Source organism: Geospiza fortis, unplaced genomic scaffold (genome assembly GCF_000277835.1).
Source record: "Geospiza fortis unplaced genomic scaffold, GeoFor_1.0 scaffold833, whole genome shotgun sequence".
Lineage (NCBI taxonomy): Eukaryota > Metazoa > Chordata > Aves > Passeriformes > Thraupidae > Geospiza > Geospiza fortis.
Window position 1 is genome coordinate 6,640 of NW_005054999.1, and position 765 is coordinate 7,404.

Here is a 765-nt window from a genome sequence, read left to right on the forward strand (position 1 = left end):
GTCTCTGTCCCCTGCCTGTCCCATTCCTGGGGGACAGTGGCACCTCCTGGCAGGCCTGTCCTGCTGCCAGCACCGGGGCCGTGCCACCCCTGTGCCACCCTCATTTGTCACTGGGGCCGTGCCACCCCCATGTCACCCCAGTGCCCGCTGTGGGCCGTGCAAGGCTCAGCCCGTGCCAGGAGGGCGGTGGGAGGTGGGACCCCAGCCCGGGGGGCTCTGTGCCCACCCTGGCAGTGCCCAGACCCCTCTGTGCCCACCCTGGTGGTGCCCAGACCCCTCTGTGCCCACCCTGGCAGTGCCCAGACCCCTCTGTGCCCGCAGGAGCCTGTGACTGACACAGCCCCGGCCCGCGGCTGAATGGAAAGACTGCAGAAGGTACGGGAGGGGTGGGGACGGGTTTGGGGGTCCAGGGACGGGTTTGGGGGCCCGAGGAGAATGTTGAGAGTCCAGAACAGGGTTTGGGGGGGTCCAGGGAGGGTTCTGGGGGTCCCAGGAGGGTGTTTGGCATCCAGAGAGGGTCCTAGGAGGGTCTTGGGGATATGGGGATCATCTTGGGGGACTAGGAAGGTCTTGGGGGTCCAAGGAGGGTGTTCACGGTCCAGGGAGGGTGTTGAGGGTCCAGAACAGGATTCTGGGGGTCCAAAGAAGGTCTTGAGGGTCCAAGGACAATCTTGAAGGTCCAGAACAGGGTTCTGGGGGTTCAGAAAGGGTCTTGGGCGTCCAAGGAGGGTCTTGGGGGACTGAGAAGGTTCTGGGGGTCCAATG

At 65.2% G+C, this 765-nt stretch overlaps 1 protein-coding gene across 1 annotated transcript in view; it reads left to right on the forward strand.

Annotated features, from left to right (window-relative positions):
• The first annotated feature begins 304 nt into the window (after window positions 1-304).
• Window positions 305-765, forward strand: part of DMTN (dematin actin binding protein) — a 12,065-nt gene continuing 11,604 nt past the window's right edge. Inside the window, exon 1 of the mRNA XM_031065664.1 lies at window positions 305-375. Within this exon, the coding sequence (XP_030921524.1) occupies window positions 358-375 (18 nt within the window). The 5' untranslated portion in view covers window positions 305-357. The remainder of the gene's footprint in view (window positions 376-765) is intronic.